The sequence below is a fragment of the Protopterus annectens genome, chromosome 3.part1, assembly GCF_019279795.1.
Source record: "Protopterus annectens isolate FY-2018-M chromosome 3.part1, PAN1.0, whole genome shotgun sequence".
In the NCBI taxonomy this organism is placed as follows: Eukaryota; Metazoa; Chordata; order Ceratodontiformes; family Protopteridae; genus Protopterus; species Protopterus annectens.
This window is the reverse complement of record NC_056732.1, coordinates 1,836,313,123-1,836,337,119: the sequence shown is the minus strand read 5'-3', so window position 1 is coordinate 1,836,337,119 and position 23,997 is coordinate 1,836,313,123. Positions and strand designations below refer to the sequence as shown.

Below are 23,997 nucleotides of genomic sequence, written 5' to 3'. Positions count from 1 at the left end.
TGATGTCATGGTCTGGGCCTAGGCAAGGTATGCAGTAAGAGTGAAAATCCTTATGAGGCATTTGCTTCCCACAAGAAATACAATTGTTAACTTTTTCTGACATCGGTCTGAGGCAAGAAAAGTTTCCCCAACGGGGTACTTAGCTTTATCGAAGGCTTCGGATCTGAAATTCGACTTCGAAAATCTCAGGAGTCGGCTAACCGGCACTTGCGAACTGTTTCTGCTTCGGGCACCGTGCGGCAAGAAAGACTGAAGAGAATGCCGTTGGATGCATTATATATACCCCTGGCGCAATGACGTCAGGGAAGAAGTGACAGCAACCGACGCCGGACCAAGACTTTGGAATTCCGTCCGGCTGCGGGACCACTGACGACAGGATAACCCAAGTGTGATGACTGCAGCAGGGTAACACGATGAATATTTTAGTTTTGTTGGGATTTAGCATTAATCGTTGGTTTAATAGCCAATTTGTAACCTTGTTGAAGGTGTTTTGGGTTATTGTGGTGAGTTTTGTAGGGGAGGAGGCAGAGCAGATTAAGGTCGAGTCATCTGCATATTGAATGCAGGTTGCCTCTGGAATGACTGCACTAAGTTCATTTATAAAGATGGAAAAAAGAAGGGGACCCAGTATTGATCCCTGGGGGACTCCAAGTCTGATGAGGAGGTGAGAGGAGAGTTTACCCTTCGACAGTACTGCCTGTCTTGTAGGTAAGACTCAAACCATTGGAGGGCTTGTTTATTTAAGTTTTGGGCTTCCAAACTGTTCATTAGCATTTCGTGATCCACCATATCGAAGGCTTTGGATAGGTCTAAGAAGAGGGCAGAGGACAGATTGTTATTGTCACAATTGTGGTTGATGGTGTCAGAGAAGGAGAGGAGAGCTGTTGTGGTGCTGTGATTGGGCCTAAACCATGTTGCAAATTGGATAGTAGTTTGTTCTCTGAGAGATATTTCATGAGTTGAATATGAATGCACTTTTCCATTATCTTAGCTAGTGGAGACAGAATAGCTATTGGCCTGTAGTTGGACAGTTCAGTAGAACTGCCCCCTTGTGTAGTGGTATGACATGTGAGATTTTCCATATGTTGGGGATAACGGCTTCTGATATGGTTCGGTTGATAAGGACAGAGACAGGGTATGCAATTGCCTCTGCAGCCTTTTATAAGTAGTCAGCTGGGAGGAGGTCTGCAGCCGGGGTGGTGGGTCTTAGTTTACTAAGTAGGGTCTAAATGAGTTTGGTGGGGACAGGTTGGAGTTTGAGGGGGGCTATTGTATTGGACTTTGTTTTGTTAGGATTAAGTCCTGTGGGTGTGAGTTGGTTAGCTAAAGTTTGGATGGTTTCAGTGAAGAAGGAGTTAAAGGAGTTTGCCGTGTCTTCTGGGGTTTTTTTGATTGGTGCCAGATGGGTTTGGGGTGGTGGTTTGTCCTGGGTGGATTTATTCCTGTCCAGAATTTCTGAGGTTTAGTTTTGTGTACTTGTTGTAGGCGGTGGTAGTAGTTCTTTTTATCTACCGTTACAGATTTTTTTTGCCTCATTTCTTAGTTGCCTAAATAGGAGTTGGTCAGGTTGGGTTTTAGTTGTGCGGTAGGTGGCCCATGCTTTATTTCTTGATGTAATTTTGTCCCTAGTTTCTTTAGTGAGCCAAGGTGCAGTGTTGACCTTGGTTCTACTAGTCCGACTAGGGGCATGAAGGGTAAGGATAGTGAGGAATTTGTCATTGAAGTAAGAGACTGCTTCATGTAGTGGGAGCCATTTTGGGGCAGACCAGTTGCATGCCTTTAGTTCACTGTTAAATTTTAGAGGATCGAAGCTTTTGTTGCATCTTATAGTTCTGTATGTGGGTTGTTGACAGTAATTAATCTTGTGTCTGAGTATATATGTGAGGCAATGGTCACTTAGATCGTCTGGTAATGTGCCTGTTGAGTAGAGATCGGGGGAGTTGTTGATGAGTATCCAGTCTAGAGTACTAGCTTTGTTATGTGATTTACTTAGCCTAGTGGGTGAGGTTATGGTTTGGGTAAATCCATGGATGTTAATATGGGTCTTCGGGGATTGCATGGAACAGACTGACCAGTCAGTGTTGAAGTCCCCGAGGATTATAGTTTCCTGTGGCTGGTTGTTGTTGAGCCAGGTTAGGAACTCAAGGGTGTCAATGTTCTACCCTGGGGGAATGTAGACACAGACAATGTTTATGCTTTTTTGTTTATTAATATGTAGCTTTGTGATGAGGATGATGACTTCAGCGTTATTGAATGGGGGGGGGGGTTGCAGGGTGGCTATGGTGACAGATATGGTGGATTTATATTGCTACCCCACCACCCTTTTTGTGGGTACGATCAAGTCTATGCATGTTGTACCCAGGTGGCAGGACTTCATTGTCCTTGGTGGCAGGTTTTAGCCATGTTTCTGTGAGGCAGAGCATCTCAGGTGAATTACTGCCAGGAGAGCATGTAGGTGCTGGATTTTGTTATTTATACTCCTGATATTTAGGTGGCAGGTCAGCAAGGAGTCATGGGGTCTGTGTGATGGGCCTATATTGGTTAGGGATTTATCTGACAGAATGAAGTGTTTGGGCCAGGGTTTGGGTGGATGTCACCATCAATGGTGAGGTTATTTTTTATCCTAACTATAAGTTTCCAGACTCGGAGCAGTGTACGATTATAGTACCTAGGTTTGTTGTGGATGTATTTAGGCCTGATAGGGACAAAACTAGGAGAGACAGATGTGTTGAGATTCAAGGAAGGGACAGGTTGGGGGATATTTTGTTGAAGTGAAGGGGTTGAGGTTCGGAATCTAGGGTAGTGAAAGCCAAGATGTTCTGTGTTCTCATACTAGCCTTGATGTGACTGCTGGATTCAGTTCACGTAAGGAAATTTCTTTAGCTGTCTGCCTGTGTATCTATTTACTAATATTCTGTAAAAAACAGGTTGCTGAGGCACATATTCAGTGGAGGTCTGTGGAGAAAAGCTCCAGTCCCTTGCTAGGAAGACCAGATGGTTGTGGGGTTCCATCCCCACATCAGATGCTTCATGTTACAACAGTGCACACTCCTGGGGGGTGCCATCCTTTGGATGAGAAGTTAAATGAAGGTTTCTTCTGTATGAACTGAAGGAAGCTTAGTTGATAAGAAATCCCACAGCACTTATCAAAAAGAAGAAAGTACAGTTGTGTACCTACCATAAATGTAGATGTGGGAGTGTATTCACTGTTGCAGTCATTACACTTGGGTTATCCTGCTGGCAGGTTACCCGCAGTCGGCCCGAATTCCAAAGTCCTGATCCGGCATCGGTTGCTGTCGCCTCTTCCCTGACGTCAGTGCGCCAGGGGTATAAAAGATGCCGCCGATGCCATTTTCTTCACTTTTTCTTGCCCCAGTTCTCATGTGCCCCTAAAGGCTATAAATTATGCCAATAAAAATGCATGCAGTATCATAAACATTACCTTCATCTACATGCAAATACACCACATAGGTTATATAGAATAGAGAAGTACAGATAAGTCCCAGCAATGAAAGGGGGATGGACGGAGGGTAACCTGGACTGCAACAGTGAATACACTCGAACATCTACATTTATGGTAGGTACACAACTGTACTACGTTCATCGTGTTTCACTGTTGTAGTGATTACACTTGGGATGAATCCCAAAGCTGAGGTTGGGTGGCTGTGCCTAAATAAAATTAGAAGTGGCTATGAGGCCCTGCAAAACTGCAGTGGCGCAGCCTGCTCTGGATTTAGAGTAAAGAGGTAAGTGGTAGTGCTTTGTAAAAGTGTGCACTGAAGTCCAAGTTGCAGCCTCCAAAATGTCCTTGGTACTCCTCTGAGGAAGGCTGCTGAAATGGCTGCTGCTCTGGTTGAATGTGGTCTGATGCCCTTAGGCACTGATTTGCCATGTTGAGAATAGCAGAAATGCAGTGGGCTATCCATTTGGAAATAAGTCTGCTTTGAGATTGCTTTTCCTTGAGATCCTGCAGCATATGCCACTAAGAGTTGCTCAGATTTTCTGAAAGCTTTAGTTCTGCCCAAGTAGAAGCGTAGCTGTCTGTGTATATCCAAAGAATGTAGAAGTCTCTCCCCCTTATTCTGTGGGTTTGGATAAAAGGTAGGCAAATTAATTGTTTGATTAAGAGCCACACTGGATACTACCTTAGGCATAAAAGTTGGGTTTGTCCTCAGAGAAACCCTGTCCAGATGGAAAATTATAAAAGGTTCAACCGCCATTAGTGCCTGTAACTGAGACTCTTCTTGCTGAAGTTATTGCTAAGAGCAGAGATGTTTTCCATAAGAATTTTATCTCAGCTGTATTAGCTGGCTGAAAAGGAGGCAGTGTGAATTTTTCCAAGACAAAATTGAGGTCCCATGCAGGTATTGGTGCTCTTCTTGGGGTTCGTATGTTCTTGGCCCGTCTGAGGTACTGCCTTTGTAGTGGATGTGAAAAAATAGGTGGGTCCGTATTGTAATGAGCTGAAATGGCAGATGCATGAATTTTAATCGATGAAAAGGATAGGCCTTTGTCCAACATCTCAGTTAAGTATTGTAAAATCTGAGGAATATTTGGTACAAGCATGTCAATTCCTTGTGCCTGGTTCCAAGCACAGAATCTTTTCCACTTTTCTGCATATGATTTTCTGGTGCTGGGCCTCCTGGCCACCAGAATAACATCCATAACTGCTTTGGAGAGAGGAGTGTTCTGAAAGGTTACATTATCCGCCATGCAGCCAGATTTAGGGTTTTGAGTTGGCTGTGCAGTATCTGATTGTTCTGTTGGGTCAGTAAATGAGGAATTTGAGGCAATATCCAGGCAGGGCCTTGAGACAAGCTCTTTAGGATTGGGTACCAGTGCTGGCGTGGCCAGTCTGGGGCAATCAGGATCATTTCTGGTTTCTCTTGTCTGACCTTTAGGAGTACCTTGGGGAAGAGAGGTAGTGGAGGAAAGGCATATACTGGAGAAAAGGCATATACTGTAAGGTTTTTCCCGCTGAATGATAGAACATCCACTTTCCATGCTAGCTTGTGATTAAGTCCTTGTGCAGAATCTCTGTAGTTGGCTGTTGTGAGGGGAGGCAATTAGATCTATGTCTGGGCATCCCCATTTCCTTGTTATCATGCTGAAGACTTGTGGATCCAGTTTCCACTCGTGAGGATCCATGAGGTTTCTGCTTAGTTTGTCTGCCAGAGTATTTGCCTTTCCTGGCAGGAATTGTGCTTGCAGGTGTACTTGATAAGTCAGTGCTGTGTTCCACAAAATCATGGCTTGTCTGCAAAGGGGGTAGGAATGCGTGCCTCCCTGCTTGTTTATGTACCACATGACTGTAGTATTGTCCGTCTTTATTAGCAGTTGTCCTGGATGAAGCAGATCCTTGAAAGCAGTCAGGGCATTCTGAACAGCCAGAATTTCTTTTAGATTGATATGAAGATGCATTTGGCTTGAGGGCCATGTGCCCTGAATACATTTTCCTGCCATGTGGGCCCCCCAGGCATAATCTGATGCATCTGTTATTGTCTGCCTGGCTGTGGGTAAAGTGAAAGGCTGTCCCTTGTTGTGGTGACAGGCCTGTACCCACCATCGAAACTCCTGTTGCAGGCAGGGAATGAGAGTAATTAATGTTTCCAGGCTGTGGCAATGTTGAGTCCAAACACTTTTTAGATACCATTATAGTTTCCTCATATGCAGTCTTGCACATGGAATTAACAGAATGCAGGATGCCATGCAGCCCAAAGCCTGCAGAATTTTTCTTGCAGATAACTGGGTTTTTGCTGCCAACATTTTGAAATAAGAAGTCAGTTGCCTTTGTTTGTCTGGTGGTAGATAAGCCATCTGGGCAGTTGTATTCAAGCTTGCACCCAGGAATATTATCTCTTGAGAGGGTACGAATTTTGATTTCTTTTAGTTTACTGTGCACCCTAGGCAAATTAGCAGTCTTTTTACAAACGCCAGATGTTTTAACATAATGTCCTTGTTCTCTGCTTGAATAAGGCAGTCGTCCAAGTAGGGATATATTTGAATTCCTCTGTCTGCAAAAAGCAATTACTGGTGTCAGGCATTTTGTGAAGACCCTGGATGCAGTAGATAAGCCAAAGGGCAGTGCAGAAAATTGGTAGTGCATTGAGAAAACTATGAATCTGAGGTATCTTCTGCACGATTGTCTGATTGGGACATGCAGGTATGCCTCTTTTAGGTCCAAAGTTACAAGCAAAGCCTTCTTGCCCAGCATGGGTAGAAACTGCTGTAGAGTCAACATCTTGAATTTTGGAATGTCCAGAAAAGTGTTTAGAATAGACAGGTCCAGTACTGGTCTCCAGGCTTCGTCTTTTCTGGGTACCAAGAAAAGTCGTGAGTAAAATACTTGTCCCTGCTCCTGTGGAGATACTCTATGAATGGCCCCCATGTCCATGAAGGATGAAACTTGCTTTTGTGCCTCTGCCCATTGATTGTGTGGCAGGTCTGGCATGCCTCTTGCCTTTGGCAGAGTGTGGAAGTGGAACTTGTAGCCCTGAGACACTATATTCAAGACCCATTTGTCCTGGGTGATCATGTGCCAGTTTTGTGTAAAAAGTGCTAGTTTTCCCCCTAAGGGAGCTTCCAAAAGTTAAGTGCTTGGCACTGGTAGAGGAAAGTCATTGGGACTGTTTCCTATAAGGTTGAGATTTGTCTTCTCCGCTTTTGGAGGTAGAAGCACCTCATTGCTTAGGCTTGTATGAGCCTTGGGGCTGGGTTCTGCCTCTAGGGTGTCTGTACCTGCCTCTTTGTGGCCTGTCTGACACTGGAAAGGACCAATTTTTTGAAGGCCAGTTCCTGCTAAATTTGGGTGGCTGTACCTGTAAGAAATCCTTAACTGTCTGCATAGATTTTGCTTTATCCTCCATTTTCTTCAATACCTCTTCTGCCTTAACACCAAACAAAGTATCATGCTGTAAAGGAGCATCTAATAATTTTGCTTTAACATGATCAGGCAGATTTTGTTCCTTTAACCAGGCATGCCTCCTAATTACAGTGGCCCTACAAGAGGCCTCCAAAGAATCAAAACACATTGCAAAGTAGGTTTTCCCACTTGTTCAGCTGCATGCAATAAATCCCACATTTCCTTGTTTAATGGACATTCACAGTTGGTCAACATTTTCTGTTTTAATAGTGACATTAAATATTGTTGATATTTAAGCATATGAAATTGACAATTTAAGGCCCTTACAGCCAAAGTAGCAGAAAGTGTAAACTTTTTTCCCCCATCTGTCCAGTGCCCTTGGATCCCTGTCAGAGGGAAAGTACAGTTTTGTATCTACCATAAATGTAGATGTCCGATAAGTATGCATCTGCAGTCATCACATATGGGTTGTCCTGCCTCAGGCAGCCCTTAAGTCGGCCGGATTCCAAAGTCTGGGTCCGGCGTCGGCTGATGTCGCCCTTTCCCCGACGTCAGAGCACCTGGGGTATAAAAGCATCAGCCAACGCCATCTTCCTCAGTTTTTCTTGCCCCAGATGCCAGGTGCCCTCTAAGGAAGGCTAAATTTGGAGAAATGCAATAAATTCCAAACATGCACAGAAATATGTATGCATATAAATTATATTATATATATATATATATATATATATATATATCTATATATATATATATATATATATATATATATATATATATATATATATATATATATATATATATATATATATATATATATATATAGATAAAAAAAACAAATACACCATAAGAGATAACCCCAGCAGGCTATGAGAGGGATAAGTACCCAATAAATACCACAGAGGGAAGGAGGGAGGGTAAACCTGACTGCAGATGCATACCTATCGGACATCTACATTTATGGTAGGTACAAAACTGTACTATGTCCTTCAAGGATGCATCTGCAGTCATCACATATGGGTAGAATACCATAGCCAATCTGGGGGTGGAGGATCTATGTAAAGGATGGTGTAGCTAAAATGCCCTGCAGGACTGCCGTAGCAAAGCCTGCTCTGGATCTGGAATATAAAGGTAAATTGTAATGCTTGGAAAATGTATGCACGGAGCTCCATGTAGCAGCTTCTAAAATGTCCTTGGTAGCCACCCCTCTTAAGAAGGCTGTGGAGGTGGCTGTGGCTCTGGTTGAATGAGGTCTAATGTTAGCTGGCACAGCTTTTCCATGAAAGGAGTAACAAAAACGAATGCAATTTCCTATCCATTTAGAAATTGTCTGTTTTGAAATTGCTTTTCCTTGTGCACTAGCAGCATATGCTACAAACAGCTGGTCAGTTTTTCTGTAACTTTTAGTTCTGTCCAAGTAGTAGCGCAACTGTCTGTGTATGTCCAGGGTGTGCAAAAGCTTTTCCCCTTTGTTTTGTGGATTTGGAAAAAAGGTAGGCAGGTGAATAGCTTGGTTTAATGAGACCCTGGATACCACCTTTGGCATAAATGAAGGATTGGTTCTCAGACTCTGTCTTGATGAAAAATAAGGAATGGCTGCACTGCCATGAGGGCCTGTAACTCAGATACTCTTCTTGCTGAGGTTATGGCCAGAAGGAAAGCAGTCTTCCAAGACAGGAACTGTAGTTCTGCAGATGCTGCTGGTTCAAAGGGAGGCAGTGTTAGTTTTTCCAACATGAAGTTAAGGTCCCAAGTAGGCACTGGTGGTTTCCTTGGAGGACTGATGTTTTTAATTCCTCTTAAAAACTGTCTTAGGAAAGGATGAGAGAAGACAGGTGGATCAGTATTGTACTCTGCTGAAATTGCTGAAGCATGAATTTTAATGGAAGAGTAAGACAGGCCATTGTGGAGCATTTCTGCCAAATATTCCAGGATATGTGCCATGTTCATAACTTTTGCATCTAGGCCCTTTGTGGTGCTCCAAGTGTGAAATCTTTTCCATTTTGCTGAGTATGCCTTTCTTGTGGAAGGCCTGCGAGCTTCCATGATGATATCCTTCACTCTCTTGGATAGCTTATCCTGGTGATGAATCAAGGTATTTTCCAGGCAGTTAGTTGCAACGTTTTCAGGTTGGAATGCAGAGTTTTGTAATTGTTCTGTGTCAGGAGAAGCGGTCATTGTGGAAGAAGCCATGGTTTCGTCCGTGACATGCTCTTTAGCAATGGGTACCAGTGCTGTCTTGGCCAGTCCGGAGCTATCAGAATCACTCTTGGCTGCTCTGCCCTGATCTTCAGTAAGACCTTGGTCATTAATGGAAGAGGGGGGAATGCATACACTGTTAAGAGTTCTCCAGCTGAAAGAGAGAGCATCCACTTTCCATGCTTGTGGGTGGTATGTCCTTGAGCAGAATTTCTTCAGCTGATGATTGTGTGGGGAGGCAAAGAGGTCTATGTCCGGTCTCCCCCATGATTGTGTTATCTGATGGAAGATGTCTGGGTGCAGCATCCATTCGTGTGCATCCATGATGTTCCTGCTTAAGCTGTCCGCCAGTATATTGTCCTTTCCTGGCACAAACTGGGATTGCAGCTCTATATTGAGTGTCAAGGAAAGTTCCCATAGATTCATTGCCAGTCTGCAAAGACGGTAGGAATGGGTGCCTCCTTGCTTGTTTATGTACCAAATAACTGTGGTGTTGTCTGTCCTTATTAACAGGTGGCCTTGATGTAGAAATAGCTTGAAGGCCTCGATTGCATGTATCACACTGCCAGCATTTCCTTTTGGTTTATGTGCATGCGTAGCTCTTTTTGTGACCATAGTCCTTGAATGCACCTTCCCTCCATGTGCGCTCCCCATCCTTGGTCTGAAGCGTCCGTTGTAATGGTTTGGCTGGCTATTGGTTTGGTGAAGGGCAGACCCCTGTTTGACTGGCTTGCTTGAGCCCACCACAGGAATTCCCTTTGAAGGCATGGGATGAGTGGTATCAAAGTTTCCAAGCTGTGACTGTGCTGAGTCCATAAACTCCTTAGGTACCATTATAGTTTCCTCATATGTAGCCTTGCTTGAGGAATCAGAAGAATGCAAGAAGCCATGTAACCCAGGGCCTGCAGGATTTTCCTTGCAGTCAGCTGAGTTTGTCTTGACAGGTTTTTGAAGTAGTCCGGTAGTTGACATTGTTTTTCTTCTGTGAGGAAGGCCATTTGGGTGGTTGTGTCTAGATTCGCACCCAGAAAAGTTATTCTTTGGGATGGCACAAGTCTTGACTTGTGAATGTTGACTGTATATCCCAAGGCCTGAAGAAGGTGGATGGCATAATTCAAGTGTTTTACCAAAGTTTGTTGGCTGTCCGCTTGTATAAGGCAGTCGTCCAGATACGGGTATATTTGCATCCCCTGAAGTCTGCAGTGTGCAATTACTGATGCCAGGCATTTCGTGAATACTCTGGGTGCAGTAGATAAGCCAAAGGGCAATGCTGAGAATTGATAATGCTCTGAACCTGCAAGAAATCTGAGGTGTCTTCTGCAGCTTTGTCTGATAGGGACATGCAGGTATGCCTCCTTGAGGTCCACAGTTACCAGCCAAGACCCCTTGCCCAGCATGGGAAGGAGTTGCTGAAGAGTCAGCATTTTGAATTTTGGCACAATGAGATAAGTATTCAGTGCGGACAAGTCGAGAATAGGCCTCCACTGCTTTTCTTTTCTTGGAACAAGGAAGAGTCTGGAATAAAATCCTTGGCCTTGTTCTGAGAGAGGAACCTTTTCTATTGCTTTCATTTGCATTAAGTTGGAGATTTGTTTCAAAGCCTCTGCCCTTTGATTTGGTGGCAGGTCTGGCATGCCTCTTCTTTTCGGTAATGTGTGGAAATGGAACCTGTATCCTTTGTCTATTATTTGGAGTATCCATTTGTCCCTTGTAATAATGTGCCAATTTTCTGAGAATAAGGAAAGCTTTCCGCCCAAAGGTGCTTCCAATTGAGCCCTGGTCGGCGGTGTCAAAGTAAAGTCATTGAGTCTGTCCTTGTGCAGCAGTTGTAGGCCCTGCACTACTTCTCTGGTTGGGAGGCTGCCATTGACCTCCTCTGTAGGAGCCTCTATCTTGCCCTCTACCCCTGGCATGCCTGTTCTTGCCTCTCTGAAATCTCTGTGTCTGGAAAGGACCAGTTCTTGGAAGGCCAATTTCTGCTGAATCTTGGTGGTTGGACTTGCATAAAATCTTTGACTGTACAGATTTTGCCTTTTCTTCAAATTGCTTTAAGACCTCTTGAGCAGTGGAGCCAAATAACTTTTGCTTTTCCGGTGGAGCATCCAGAAGTTTTGCTTTAACATGGTCTGGCAGAAATTGTTCCTTCAGCCAAACATGCCTACGTATGACTGCACCTGTCATAGCTGACCTACACGAAGCTTCCAATGCATCATAACCACATTGCAAGAAATGGTTGCTAACCTGTTGACAGTTATGTACCAGATCCTGAAGTGATTTGCGATCTAGGGGTTCAGGTGAAGACAGTTTTTTATGCAATTCATCTAACAAATACTCTTGGTACTGTATCATATGAAATATACACTTTTTTACCCCATCGCTCTAAAGCCCTGGACTCCCTTTCAGAGGGGAGTGGATTTTTTGTAGTGACAGTTGCAACCCCTTTAGGGCCCTGGGAAATAGTTTCTGGATCAGCAGAGTGGGCCTTGTAAAGGAAAAGATGTGATTCCGGGACCCTGCAATACCCATCGGGTTTGGCAGGAGCCGGAGGGAGAGTGTCAGGGGTTGTGCTAGACTCAGAGTACACATCATCAATGACATTCAAAACGGGGGGAATAGCCAAAGGTCTATGCTGAGGCAAATGCAAGAAGGTCCTTAATCTCTTCCTGGAATCAGAGAATTCCTGGCCCTCTCATTGGAAATGCTCCCTCGTAGTGTGCAAAGTTTCCCCAAAGGACAGCTCTTCAGGAGGGGAGACAGCTCTTCAGGAGGGGAGGCCGAAGGGATAGACTCCTCTGCATCAGAATCCTCGTAGGCCAAAAAAGCCTCCTCCTGGTAGTTCGAGAGAGCAGAGCCATCAGAGGCCTCATCTGCGGAATGGGGATCAGAGGGCTCAACCCTGGGCCTTTTTTCTGTAGGAAGTTGAGAGCCCCTGTCCGGATGAGGCAGTGAGCCCCTAATTAATGAAATAAGGTCCTCTGCTAGACTGAGGATCTGAGAACCTGTAGTGGCTCCCTGAGGGATAACCCTGGGAGGCATAGATTTTGAGTGTTTAGCAGCTTTAGCCCTAGAGAATGCCTTAATGGACATGGATGCAGGAGGCCTGGCTGCACCACGTGCTGGAGTAGTTTTGTCTAAAGGAATGGTGTCGGAAGGTTCCTGGACACCAGATTCTAATGGAGATTCAATAACCGATACAGTAGTGGCCTCTGGGGCCGAGGTTGTCGGTTGTACGGTTTCGGTGGACGGAAGTACCAAGGACTCTGTTTCAGCCGAGACCGAGACACTCGCGGTAGGCCTGGCCGTGGTTTCAGCCGAAACTGCGGCCCGCGTGTGTCGGTCCTTGTCCTTCTGTTTCTTTATTAAATGTGAAGTTGGAGTCTCCGACGGCATATTATAAGCAAAACTAGCCCCAAAAAATTCCTCTGCAAACTCCGCCCGACGTCCAAGAGTGCGTCGGTTGAAGGAAGCACAGGCGGAACAGGCCGAGACGTCGTGGTCTGGGCCTAGGCAAGGTAGGCAGTAAGAGTGGAAATCCTTATGAGGTATTTGTTTCCCACAAGTTAAGCAATTATTAATTTTATCTGACATCGGCTGAGGCAAGAGAGAGTCCCCAACGGGGTACTTAGCTTTTGAAGTCTTCGGTTTAGCTAAATTACAGGAGCTGGCCGACCGGCACTTGCGAACTGCTTCTGCTTTGGGCACCACGCGGCAAGAAAGACTGAGGAAGATGGAGTCGGCTGACGCTTTTATACCCCAGGCGCTCTGACGTCGGGGAAAGGGCGACATCAGCCGACGCCGGACCCAGACTTTGGAATACGGCTGACCAAAGGGCTGCCTGAGGCAGGACAAAGTACAGTTTTGTACCTACCATAAATGTAGATGTCCAATAGGTATGCATCTGCAGTCATAACATATGGGGTGTCCTGCCTCAGGCAGCCCTTCGGTCGGCCGGATTCCAAAGTCTGGGTCTGGCCTCGGCTGATGTCGCACTTCACCCGACGTCGTAGCTCCTGGGGTATAAAGGCATCGGGGAAAGGGCGACATCAGCCGACGCCGGACCCAGACTTTGGAATCTGGCTGACCAAAGGGCTGCCTGAGGCAGGACAAAGTACAGTTTTGTACCTACCATAAATGTAGATGTCCAATAGGTATGCATCTGCAGTCATAACATATGGGTTGTCCTGCCTCAGGCAGCCCTTCGGTCGGCCAGATTCCAAAGTCTGGGTCTGGCCTCGGCTGATGTCGCACTTCACCCGACGTCATAGCTCCTGGGGTATAAAGGCATCAGCCAACGCCATTTTCCTCAGTGTTTCTTGCCCCGGATGCCAGGTGCCCTCAAGAAAGGCTAAATTTGTATAAAAGTAGCAAATTTCAGACAGTAGAAAACTAAAGTATATATACATATATACATACAAACAAATACACCATAATAGATTCCCCCAGCTAGCTAAGAGAGGGGTATGTACCCTAGGAATACCTCAGAGGGGAAGGAGGGTGGGTAATCCTGACTGCAGATGCATACCTATCGGACATCTACATTTATGGTAGGTACAAAACTGTACTGTCCTTCAAGGATGCATCTGCAGTCATAACATTTGGGTAGAATACCATAGCTAAACTGGGGGAGGAGGCACTAAGATAATGATGGTGTAGTTAAGATCCCTTGAAAAACAGCAGTTGCAAAACCTGCTCGGGATCTGGAGTATAAAGGAAGATTGTAATGCTTGGCAAATGTATGCACGGAGCTCCAAGTAGCAGCTTCTAAAATGTCTTTGGTAGCCACTCCTCGTAAGAAAGCTGTAGTGGTGGCTGTAGCTCTTGTGGAGTGAGGCCTGATATATTTTCAGGAGTTGTCTTTCCATGAAAGGAGTAGCAGAATCGAATGCAATTTCCTATCCATTTTGAGATTGTCTGTTTTGAGATTGCTTTCCCTTGCACTCCTGTTGCATATGCTACCAGAAGCTGGTCAGTTTTTCTGCTGGCCTTAGTTCTGTCCAGATAGTAGCGCAGTTGTCTGTGTACATCCAAGGTGTGAAGTAGTTTTTCCCCCCTGTTCTGTGGGTTGGGGAAGAATGTAGGTAAATGAATAGCTTGGTTCAAGGATACCCTGGATACCACCTTTGGCATAAAAGTAGGATTGGTTCTCAGAGACACTCTATCCTGGTGAAAGATGAGAAAAGGCTGCACTGCCATTAATGCCTGTAACTCGGATACCCTTCTTGCTGAAGTGATTGCTAGCAGGAAGGCAGTTTTCCAAGATAAGAACTGTAAGTCTGCTGTTGCTGCTGGTTCAAAGGGAGGAAGTGTTAATTTTTCTAGCACAAAATTGAGATCCCATGCAGGTAGAGGTGGTTTCCTTGGAGGTTTTACATTTTTGATCCCTCTCAAAAATTGTCTGAGGAGAGGATGAGAGAAGACAGGAGGATCCATGTTGTACTCTGCTGAAATTGCTGATGCATGAATCTTAATGGAAGAATAGGACAGGCCATTGTGGAACAGTTCTGCTAAGTATTCTAGGATGTATGCTAGGTTTGCCAGTGTGACATTTGTTCCCTTGGCTGCACTCCAAATGAGGAATCTCTTCCATTTGGCTGAATATGTTTTCCTTGTGGAGGGTCTGCGAGCCTCCAGGATAACGTCTTTAACCCTCTGAGATAAAACAGGTTGGTTTTGTGTTGTGCAATTTTCCAAGCAGTTAGCTGCAGCGTTTTTAAGTTTGGATGCAGAGTCCTGTAGTTGTTCTGCGTTAGAAGTAAAGGACAAAGAGGTAGAGGCCATGAGTTCGTCCGAGACATGCTTCTCAGTAGCGGGTACCAATGTTGCCTTGGCCAGTCTGGAGCTATCAGAATTACCTTTGGCTGTTCCTCTCTGATCTTCAATAGAACTTTGTACATCAATGGGAGAGGTGGAAAGGCATATACTGTCAGGTCCTTCCAGCTGAAAGAAAGGGAGTCCACCTTCCAGGTTAGTGGGTGGTATACTCTTGAGCAGAATTTCTTCAGTTGGTGGTTGAGTGGGGAGGTGAACAGGTCTATTTCTGGCATTCCCCATTTCCGTGTTATGTTTTTGAAGATGTCTGGATGCAGCATCCATTCGTGAGCATCCGTGGTAGTCCTGCTTAAGCTGTCTGCTAGTGAATTCTCTTTTCCTGGTACGAATCTGGCCTGCAGTTGGATGTTGAGATTCAGGCCTAAGTTCCAAAGGTCCATTGCCATCCGGCATAGGGGGTATGAATGTGTGCCTCCCTGTTTGTTGATGTACCACATGACTGTGGTATTGTCCGTCCTTATCAGCAGGTGCCCTTGCTGGAGGAATGAACTGAAAGCCTCGATTGCATGCTTCACTGCCAGCATCTCCTTTTGATTTATGTGTAGATTCAGCTGGTCTTGGGACCATAGGCCTTGGATACACTTGTCTTCCATGTGTGCCCCCCAGCCTAGGTCTGAGGCGTCCGTGGTAATGGTCTGCCTTGGATGTGGTTTGTGGAAAGGCAATCCTTTGTTTGTCTGGCAGGCTCGAGCCCACCACAGGAATTCTTTGTGCAGGCATGGAATGATTGGAATCAGGGCTTCTAGACTGTGCTTGTGTTGAGACCATACATTCCTCAGGTACCATTGTAGTTTTCTCATATGCAGTCTGGCATGTGGGATCAAGATTATGCAGGATGCCATGTAACCCAGGGCCTGCAGGACTTTCCTTGCAGTAAGCTGAGTTTGTTTTGTTAATGCCATGAAATAGACTGGTAGATGCTTTTGTTTTTCCTCTGTGAGAAAAGCCATCTGAGCTATTGTGTCCAGTTCTGCACCCAGAAATGTTATCATTTGGGATGGCACTAGTCTTGACTTTTGTATGTTGACTGTGTATCCCAAGGCTTGTAGCAGTTGTATGACATAGGCCAAATCCTTTAGTATTTTTGTCTTGTTGTCCGCTTGTATTAGGCAGTCGTCCAGTTATGGGTAGATTTGAATTCCCTGAAGCCTGCAATGAGCAATTACTGATGCCAGGCATTTCGTGAATACTCTGGGTGCAGTAGATAAGCCAAAGGGCAATGCTGAGAATTGATAATGCTCTGATTCTGCAAGAAATCTGAGGTGTCTTCTGCAATCTGGTCGTATAGGGACGTGCAGGTATGCCTCCTTGAGATCTAGAGTCACCAGCCAAGACTCCTTGCCCAGCATGGGAAGAAGTTGCTGTAGGGTCAGCATATTTTGAATTTTGGAACAATGAGATATGTGTTCAGTGCGGACAAGTCGAGAATAGGCCTCCATTGATTTTCTTTTCTTGGTACAAGGAATAGTCTGGAGTAAAATCCTTGGCCTTGTTCCATAGCTGGTACCTTTTCTATTGCTCTCATCCTTAGTAAGCTGATGATTTTTTTAGAGCCTCTGATTTCTGGCTTGGTGGAAGGTTTGGCATTCCTCTCTTTTTTGGTAGAGTGTGGAAGTGAAACCTGTAGCCCTTGTCTATTGTTTGCAAAGTCCATTTGTCTCCTGTAATAAAATGCCAGTTCTTTGAAAATAAAGCTAGCTTTCCGCCCAAGGGTGCTTCCAGTTGTTCCCTGGTAGGCGGAATCAGAGCCAAGTCATTGCGTCTGTCCTGTGGAAGTGGTTGCAGTCGCAGCTGTGGCGGCACTTCTCTGGTTGGCAGGTTGCCACTGGCGACCCCTGTAGGCACTCCTAGATTGACCTCTGCCTCTTGGGCGTCTATTTCTGCCTCTCTGTGCTCTAGAGGTGTCTGGAAAGGACCAATTCTTTGAAGGCCAATTTCTGCTGAACCTCGGAGGTTGAACCTGCAGGAAATCCTTGACTGTTTGGACAGATTTTGCTTTTTCTTCCACTTTCTTGAGAACCTCCTGTGCAGGGGAGCCAAATAAACTTTGTTTCTCCATAGGGGCATCTAGGAGTTTTGACTTACATGGTCTGGCAAGGATTGCTCTTTTAGCCAGGCATGCCTTCGAATCACTGCTCCAGTCATAGCTGATCTAAATGAAGCCTCCAGTGCATCATAGCCACATTTCAAGAAATGATTACTGACCTGCTGAGAGTTGTGTACCAAATCCTGAAGGGACTTACGGTCTAAAGGTTCAGGAGAGGCCAGTTTTTTATTCAGCTGATCTAACAAAAATTCCTGGTACTGTATCATGTGGAATTGACAGTTTAAAGCCCTGGCAGAAAGAGTTGCAGATGTATAAACCTTTTTACCCCATCTCTCTAATGCTCTAGATTCTCTTTCAGAGGGTAGGGGGTTTTTGGCAGAGGCAGCTGCGACACCCTTAGGGCCCTGAGAAATGGTTTCTGGGTCTGCAGCATGGGCCTTATACAAGTGGAAGTGAGAATCCTGGACCCTGTAGTATCTGTCAGGTTTGGCAGTGGCCGGTGGAAGAGAATCAGGGGCAGTACTGGCATCATTGTATGCATCATCAACAACTGATAGTACAGGTGGTATGGCTAAAGGCCTATGTTGTGGTAAGTGTAAGAAAGTCCTTAGCCTTTTTCTAGAATCTGAAAAATCCTGATCCTGCCATTGGAAGTGTTCCCTCATAGAGTGCAGGGTTTCCCCAAATGAAAACTCTTCTGGAGGAGAGGCAGAAGGGATGGAGTCTTCTGCATCAGAATCCTCATAAGGTGAATATGGGCCTTCCTGATGGTCAGATAAATCTGTACCATCCGAGGAATAGTCAGTGGAGAGAGGTTCAGGGGGTTCAGTCCTAGGCCTCTTTTCAGGAGGGGGTTGTGAGGCCCTGTCTGGGTGAGGTTGGGATCCCCTGATCAGAGAAATAAGGTCCTCAGCAAGGCTGAGAATCTGAGAACTTGAAGTAGGCCTGTGAGAGGGAGCCTTTGTAGGTAAGGCCTTGGAAAGTTTTGCTGCTTTAGCCCTGGAAAAGGCCTTGATAGACATAGAAGAAGGGGGTCTAGCTGCCCCACGTGCAGGAGTAGAGATGTCCAACGGAATAGTGTCAGACAAATCTTGTGTGCCTGCTTCTTCTGTAGGAATTTCTGTAGCCGACTCAGCCGTGGCCTGTGTGGCCTCGGTTGTCGGAGGCATGTTTTCGGCCGAAAGGAGAACAGAGGTCTCGGTCTCCGCCGAAACAGAGATACTCGCGGTAGGCCTCACCGTGGTTTCAGCTGAAACCACGGGCCGCGAGTGTCAGTCCTTTTCCTTGCGTTTTTTAGCTAAATGTGTAGTCGGAGTCTCCGACGGCATTTTATATGCAAAAGCGGAGCCAAAAAACTCTTCTGCAAACTCCGACCGACGTCCAAGTGTCCGTCGGTTGAAGGAAGCACAGGCTAAACAAGCTGATACGTCGTGGTCTGGGCCTAAGCAAGGAAGGCAGTAAGAGTGGAAATCTTTATGAGGTATTTGTTTCCCCACAAGTTAAACAATTATTTACTTTGTCTGACATCGGCTGAGGCAAGAAAGAGTCCCCAACGGGGTACTTAGCTTTTTTAGAAGTCTTCGGTAGTTGAAATCTCTGGATCTGACCGACCGGCACTTGCGAACAGCTTCTGCTTCAGGCACCGCGTGGCAAGAAAGACTGAGGAAAATGGCGTCGGCTGATGCCTTTATACCCCAGGAGCTATGATGTCGGGTGAAGTGCGACATCAGCCGAGGCCAGACCCAGACTTTGGAATCCGGCCGACCGAAGGGCTGCCTGAGGCAGGACAACCCATATGTTATGACTGCAGATGCATCCTTGAAGGACATCCCATATGCGATGACTGCAGATGCATCCTTGAAGGACATCAGGGTTTTTAGCAGTAGAAGCTTTGACTCCCTTAGGACCCTGAGATATGGTTTCTGGGTCAGCAGCAGGGCTTTTATAAAGAAATTTATGGGAATCTGGTACCCTGTAGTATTTATCTGGCTTAACCGGTGCAGGGGGCATAGAGTCTGGAGACAGGCCGGACTCTGAAAAAACATCATCAACAATGTCCAGAACAGGGGGAATTGCAAGGGGCCTGTGCTGCAGAAGTAAAAGAAAATCTCTGAGCCTTTTCTTAGATTCTGAGTAATCCCGGCTCTCCCAATGAAAGTGCTCCCTCATGGAATGCAGGGTTTCCCCAAAGGAGAAATCTTCTGGAGGAGAAGCTGAAGGAATAGATTCTTCAGCGTCAGAATCCTCATAGGGAGGAAGAGAGTATTCCTAATCAGAGGAGGAATCAGAGGAAATGGAAACCTGATCTGAAGATTCATATTCTGTCTCTTGCCTAGGCCTTATCAGGAGGGGGATGGGAACCCCTGATCAAAGTAATAAGGTCTTCAGCCATTTTGAACATTTGTTTTTTTAGGCATGAAGGCCTGTCCTGAGGAATGCTGTACTTGTTTCTTTGTCTTTAGAGCTGCTTTGGTCTTTGGCTTAGAAGCTGAAGATGGCTTTACATACAACTGTGTTGGTCTGAAAACACCCTCAGAAGCCGATGCCTGCACAGCGGCTTCGGACCCATCTGAGGGTATAGTTTCAGAGGATCCAATACCTTGAGTTTCCAGAGGCTCATTTGACTCCACGTGGGAGTCGGAAGCGGCCTGTGGCTCTGAGGTAGCGGGCGTCAGGGGCTGCGAAAGCACCTCACTGAGAACAGACGACTAGCTTAGCGGAAGCCTCGTCGGTTTTGGACCTTGGATGCCTGTCCTTGTCTTTATCCTTGCGTTTTTTAGAAATTACGGTCATCAGTTGTTCCGACGGCATAGTACAATTGAATCTTCGGCTGAAGTAATGAAAGGCGAAATCATACTGACGCTTTATAGTGAGTTGGTTAAATCTAGCACAAAACCAACAACAAGCAACGTCGTGGTCAGGGCCAAGGCAAGGAATACAGTAAGAGTGAAAATCCTTAGGAGGTATTTGCTTCCCACAAGAAATACAATTGTTAACTTTTTCTGACATCGGTCTGAAGTTTCGCCAATGGGGTACTTGGCTTTAATGAAGACTTCAGATCTGAAGTTAGATTTCGAAAATCTCAGGAGTCGGCCGATTGGTACTTGCGAACTGCTTTTGCTTCGGGTCCCGCGCGGCAAGAAAGACTGGAGAAAATGGCGTCAGCTGCATCTTTTATACCCCTGGCACACTGACGTCAGGGAAGAGGCGACAGCAACCGATGTCAGGCCAGGATTTTGGAATTCGGGCAACCTGCCAGCAGAATAACCCAAGTGTAATGACTGCAACAGTGAAACACGATGAACATCTCGGGGAGTTCCTTGGCCAAATTACCCCTTATCAGTACGAGTACTACCTCTGGTCTCCCTTGAAAACAGGTCATGCCTAATGAGATGAACCTGCTCAAGAAAAAAAGCTGGAAAATAAACAAATATAGATATACAAATATATACAAAAATGTTTCATAACCAGTAAAAATATTTAATCACAGTTTACAGTGGTCCAAACAAGCAGAGAAACCTTACATAGAACTGATTTGACTGAGCACATCAGTCATCTCTAAGGTACCGTCACAGTTACACAGGTGATGATTTGACTGTTCATATCCATCTCTGTAAGGTATTGTCACAGTTCCATGGGTGATTATTTGACTGTACACATCTGTCATCTCTACATGGTACCGTCATAGTTACACAGGTGATTATTTGACTGAGCACATCTGTCATCTCTGTAAGGTATTGTCACAGTTACATGGGTGATTACTTGACTGAGCACATCTGTCATCTCTAGAAGCTACTGTCACAATTACATGGGTGATTTGACTGTACACATCTGTCACCTCTATAAGGTACCGTCCATAGTTACACGGATGATGATTTGACGGAGCATATCTGTCATCTCTATAAGGTCTACAGTGATACACTAGGGTACAGCTAGGCCCAACAGACGATATCAAGTTACAGCACCATATTATTTTTGGTAGACTTTGGTAAACTTGTGCACTCATCCCCAGTGGGCACACTCCTTATGAAATAACCACAAATGGGAAAAGCCAAACAGTAATTACCCGACCAACTACTTACTATAGTTTGTGTCTTCAGAACTCTCCGTTTGTTGTATGTTCCCTCCTCCATTGGTATCACCAGATGGAACAGTGTATATTTTTTTTAAAAGTAAATTGAGGTTTTCCACTGGGATATCATAACCTGCAAAACAAAATAAGTAGAAACTGTACAATTAAAAAAAAAAAAAGATCCTTCCAAAAATGCATGGTCTTCATTAATACTGGTTTTATTCATACACGACTGATAAACACAAGTTACATCAGTACAGAAATTGATTTTATTAGGATACAAAGACTGGCTACCTCTACGCCAAATAGCTACTTTGCACACTCTTGGGTCTTTGTGGTTTGCCTGCACATGAACTACAGAATCGCTCTTAAAACTTTTCCACAATCTTAATCTTTTGTTTGACCTACATCAGTGCAATTTCTGTACCACCCACTTTTATTTTACTGTTTGTTAACTGGGTTGTTGCTCTAGTCGGACTTTTTTTAGGCATAGCCCTGGCCTTACTGACAAAATTACAATAAATAAATAAATAAATAAAATAAAAAAAAAATTAAGACAGGCATTTTGAAATCACTTAAAAATATGAAGAAATGGCAGACATTTTGAAATCAATCTCTGAGTAAATAGCTGAAAACATATGCAAAAAGTAAATGAAGTTGTTGACATCGTCAAAGAAGAATTCACATATAAACCAAACCTATTAAGAACACCAAGACAGTGGTTATTGTCAGTATTATGCAAGTAACAGCAAATAAGTAAGCAGTGGAGAAGTTCTACATAAGCTTAATTACGAGGGTGATGCAAAACTGTAGATCGCTGCACAGTAATGGGAAAAGGTTCAGTAAGGTCAGTGAAACTGTCGCAATAAATGTGTGTAATAAACAAAAAATTATATTCATTACTACAAAGTTTATTAGCAGCTTAAGGCAGAATGTAATGATATATATACACTACACAGTGAGGTAGAATGTTTAACCAAGTCTGGTGAAGCATTTACAGGACATGGCTAACCAGACTGTTTCCTCAGAAGTTTTATACATTATGCTTTACTAGAGGTGCTTCTGTTATCAGGTTGTCTGTTCAATACAGCTGGGCTGAATTTAGAGATTAATTCAAAAACATTCATCTGCACCACTTATATTTATCTGTTTTATTAATTAACAGATCTAAAAGAAAAGAAAAGAAAAAAAAAAGTCATCCGCAATCCAGCCTACAATACTGATTTACCATAATGTATAGAACTGCTTCAGAGCAGTGCAGGTGTTTCTTAGTTAGCATAAAAGTACAAAACAAATACTTGCCTCATATCACAGCCAAGAGAGATATGCATGTTTGTACCCTAACTTTAGCTGTAAACGACCAGAGATTTTTCACAAAAATCGGGTTATACCCTCACAGCTCAAACAAATGTTCAAACTTCTAGAACCATAAGCGTAAATGATAAACTGTGCAGCGTGCAGTAATGTTTACAATGGTAGAATTCCAGGTTTTAAACTGGATTCTAGAAATCATGATAACTGTAAAGTTTCTAAAAACTTGCACTAGCTCTGTAACCACTCACACACACACACACACACACACACACACCTTTGACCAAAATTAAGACTTCAAAGGTTATACAGCAAAACAGTACTGTCCTCAGAAACAAATCATTTTATTTAATTTATTCACTTAACTGGTCCTCAGACCTTGCCTTGATTTGATCTACAAAGTCAAGAGTAAATACACACACACACACACACACACACACACACACACACACACACACACACACACACACACACAGAGATGCACACAAATAACCAGCGTGCTCCACGCTGACTAAATTCTAAAAGTACAACTTCAGGACGTGAGACACCAGACAGCAGTTACACGCATATGACATGGCCTAAGTACCTGCTTTAACACTTTCTAATAGACTACCTTCTACAACATGTCTGAGAAACTAGTAAGGAAAAATAAAAAAGTGTGTAATCCCCAGACTTTAGGACTGGCACCACTAGGGCATATTTTGGGGCTGTAAGGGAGAGAACAGTTGCTATAAAAACTATAAAATTACATATCTGGATAAGCGCAGAAAGTCTGTCAACAGCTTTTAGTAACCTTTGCTCAAGTTGTCCAATCCGATGGCCTCTCTTGAAGGTAAGCAGTCAAATAAGGTACACAGTTAAGACTAAACCTCAAATTTACTCTTTCATTAATTTATTACTTAAAGTCTATTAACCAGGTGTACGACCTGGTCCTTTACCCCTTTGTAGTCATTACTTTAGCCAAAAGGCAAATAAGATATACAGCAAGAATATACATCTATGAAAAGAACAACATAGGCCAAATCAGTACATAGCAAACAATTAATACATATAGCAAACAGCTGATAATACATAGCAAACAACTGGAAAATAGTAAAGTCACAGAATAAACAAATTAGCACTACCAAATATAACAGTATTCTCCCCAGTGCAGATGATTCACTGTAAACAAGTTAGTTGCAAGCACAGAACAACAGATAATTATGACTGGCAGTAAAGGACTTCACTGCATTGTATTTACAGTATGTAGGTTGTTCATGTGGGAACTGCAGGAAGTGGAAGATGGTGTAATTGAAGTAATAAGTCTCAGCCGTTACTGATAGAAAAGTGAATACATTTGGCTTCTTTAGTGAGATTGTCTAATACTTTCCAACAAACCTATAAGTATGCAGACCATTGCCAGCATAGCCAATAATCTATACTCAAGGTTCTTTCCAGCTTCAAAAAAGACAATGATAGAGGAAGAGAGAGTTTGATGTTGCCTATCCAATTATGTATGGTCACCTTTAAGGTGACAAGGGTGTTACTTTGTTTGAAATGTAGTGGAAACTTGTTCCAGAGGAGGGGACATATTGGAATATAAATCTACCATGTCACCATGGCTTACTTACGTGCTGCTGATAGTTTAGTTTCTTTAACCAGGTACTTAAGGAACCATTTCTTCTGCTAAGGGACATTACATGA

At 44.3% G+C, this 23,997-nt stretch overlaps 1 protein-coding gene across 1 annotated transcript in view; it reads right to left on the bottom strand.

The window, feature by feature from the left end:
* The window catches only part of LOC122798731 (oocyte zinc finger protein XlCOF6-like), a 338,042-nt gene that overhangs the window by 76,067 nt on the left and 237,978 nt on the right, over window positions 1-23,997 (bottom strand). Inside the window, exon 3 of the mRNA XM_044067832.1 lies at window positions 21,014-21,136. Coding sequence (XP_043923767.1) covers window positions 21,014-21,136 — 123 coding nt within the window. The remainder of the gene's footprint in view (window positions 1-21,013; window positions 21,137-23,997) is intronic.